The 2,547-nt window shown below is 46.9% G+C and overlaps 1 protein-coding gene across 1 annotated transcript in view; it reads right to left on the minus strand.

Annotated features, from left to right (window-relative positions):
• LOC101845149 overlaps positions 1-2,547 on the minus strand; it is a gene marked incomplete at its 3' end in the record, with an annotated part of 9,365 nt that overhangs the window by 1,523 nt on the left and 5,295 nt on the right. The window contains 2 exon segments of the mRNA XM_005091471.3: positions 240-422; positions 1,257-2,461. Of these exon segments, the coding sequence (XP_005091528.3) occupies positions 240-422; positions 1,257-2,461 (1,388 nt within the window).

Genomic DNA, 2,547 nt, shown 5'->3' on the forward strand with positions numbered 1-2,547 from the left:
TCTCTCTCTCTCTCTCTCTCTCTCTCTCTCTCTCTCTCTCTCTCTCTCTCTTTCTCTCTTGTTCCCTTTCTTACTCCCCCCTCTCTTTTTCTCTCCCCCTCCTACCTCCCCTAAAGAATAAACCAACTCTTTCTCTCTCTGTCTCTCTCTCTATCTGTCTCTCTCTCTCTCTCTCTCTCTCTTTCTATTCCACTCTCCCTTTCTCCCTGTCTCTCTGTCTCTCCACCAGATATGAACACCTGTTCTGCAGTAGAAGCCTCCAAAAGTCGTTGGCGGTGCTGGGTGAGAAAGGACTCTGTGCGGCTATGTAGTCCACCCCTGTACCCAGCTCGATGTGGCTGGCGTTATAGTAGTCTGTGTCCCCGACCTCTACCTTCTCCACCATCACACGGCTGTGGTCTGGGGCCAGCAGGGCGCTGAAACTGAGATTAAATACAACCGAACTTACCATTTAGTTTTAGGAAGAGTTTTACGCCACTAGCAACAAAAATAGGTTACTGGGTATAGAGTAACTATTCGACACGATAACGATCATTTAGTGCAGGAAAAAAAAGCAAGACAGACAGACAGACAGACAGACAGACAGACAGACAGACAGACAGACAGACAGACAGACAGACAGACAGACAGACAGGCAGAAATAATAGAGGGAAAGAAATGCAGTAAAATCTACCACTGGCGTTTTCCAACGACCCGCTAAACAGGTCATGTAAGTGGAGAATGTTAGAGGCGTTACTAAACTAGAGAGTAACATACAAAGAACAGAAGGAGGAGCGACGTGGATGGTAAATGCTTGATAGGAAAGAAGAAGCAAACCACGCCAGAGCGCCCACCTGTCCAAAAGCCTTAACCTGTACAGACGACAACTACCCACACTCCCCTCCCCCTAGCACTGTCTTAGACGATCACTTTTTTCCCCGTCGGCAATGGGAGGCTGTCTTGGACAATTTTCACCGTAATTAATTATTTGAATCATCCCCATCACCATGACGTGTCAGACCTGAAAGCGACAACGGGGATCATGGTTTTGTCAACTAAATTTGAGCTCACATGCTCCAAATGCATTGTAAAACTCTTTATGTTTTCCCCGTTTTCCTCGTCGCCTGTCTGTTTAGATTGTCTAAGAAAGGTGTTCTTAGTCTACCTTTGCATCATTTGTCGTCATTTTTAAACATAAAAATAATTATAATTAAATGAAAGGCGAATTTGGCATTCATACAAAGATCCACACAGCTCTAGACATAAAAAATACCCACCGGTTTTTGTCCATGTTCTGGAGCGCAGACGAGAAGCTGAGAGTCTTCAGCAGATGTTCCTGGTACTTCTCCAGAGCCCCAAACTCGTCCTTGAACCCCACACCTCCGGTTGACGCGCTCGTGTCGTCATGGTGACGCGCTCTTTGCATATTGTTGTTACTGTCTGAGCGCTTGGGGTCGCTGTCTTCCCGTCTGTTCTCTGTCTTGTCTCTTGGCTTTTTGTCCTGGATGCCTCTGTGGGTCTTTACTCTAGTGTCTTGAAACATTTCGTCCTGAATGGTAGCCTGTGTCTTGTGTCTGGTGTCTTGTAACTTTTCGCCTTGAACGTCTCTGCGGGTCCTTACTTTGTCCATGTGAACGAGTGGTCTATATGCCTTTGATTTGTGAGCATTTCTAACTCCTGACCTATGAACTCGTCCTAGTTCATTTTCTGTTGGGACAATCGACCTCCTTTCCAACCTAGATACCTTATGGAGAAGTGGTGAGCCTTTCGCCGTATTCACGGGAACCCGAGACACCGACTGACGTTGCGTGTCATTTGACCAGCCTGACTCACCAGTGTGTCGCTCCTGGGACTCGGAGGGTGCAGCGGTCACTCCGCGTCCTTGACCTTCTGTTGGACGACGTCTAAGACCCAGCCAGTGAAGCCAAGATCTTTTCAAGCCGTGATTGTCCCCCTTATGCTTGTATCGTGCGTAGCTTTTGGGCGACTCTGCTTGCTTCTTCTTATCCCGACTCTGGCTGTTTTCTTCCAATTTCAAACTCGTCGCGGTCGTGAACATACCGGATTTCTGACACGTTTTAGTCTCGTTGGCTGTTTCTGTGTTTCCACAAACATTACTACCTTTGTGGACGAGGTGGTTACTTTGCATCATATAACTATTCTCAGAAGCACTTTCGGCTTTCGTTCGATAAACGCCCTCTTCGTTATAAACTTCAAGAGCGTGTTCATCTTTCTCTCTAGCTTTGGTTTTATCCTTGGTCAGGACAGACTTCAGAAAACGACGTAATCTCTTTCCACCATGTCCTGGTTGCACTGACCGTTCCGACCTCGAAATTTCCCAGACCTTGGCAACCGGAAAGTGGAACGAGACACCTTTCTTCCGGCTGTTTCCTTTTTCTTTCCTAGCCTGTGTTGCCATATTGGATGAACTTTCCAGTGCCGAGGACTCGCTAATTCCCACTTTCCTCGAACCATCTGGCTGCTGAAAAGCGAAAGTAGATAATTCATATGGAAGTAAAGAAATGAAGCAATCACACACACACACACGCACACACACACACACACACA

This window comes from Aplysia californica, unplaced genomic scaffold (assembly GCF_000002075.1).
Source record: "Aplysia californica isolate F4 #8 unplaced genomic scaffold, AplCal3.0 scaffold00030, whole genome shotgun sequence".
In the NCBI taxonomy this organism is placed as follows: domain Eukaryota; kingdom Metazoa; phylum Mollusca; class Gastropoda; order Aplysiida; family Aplysiidae; genus Aplysia; species Aplysia californica.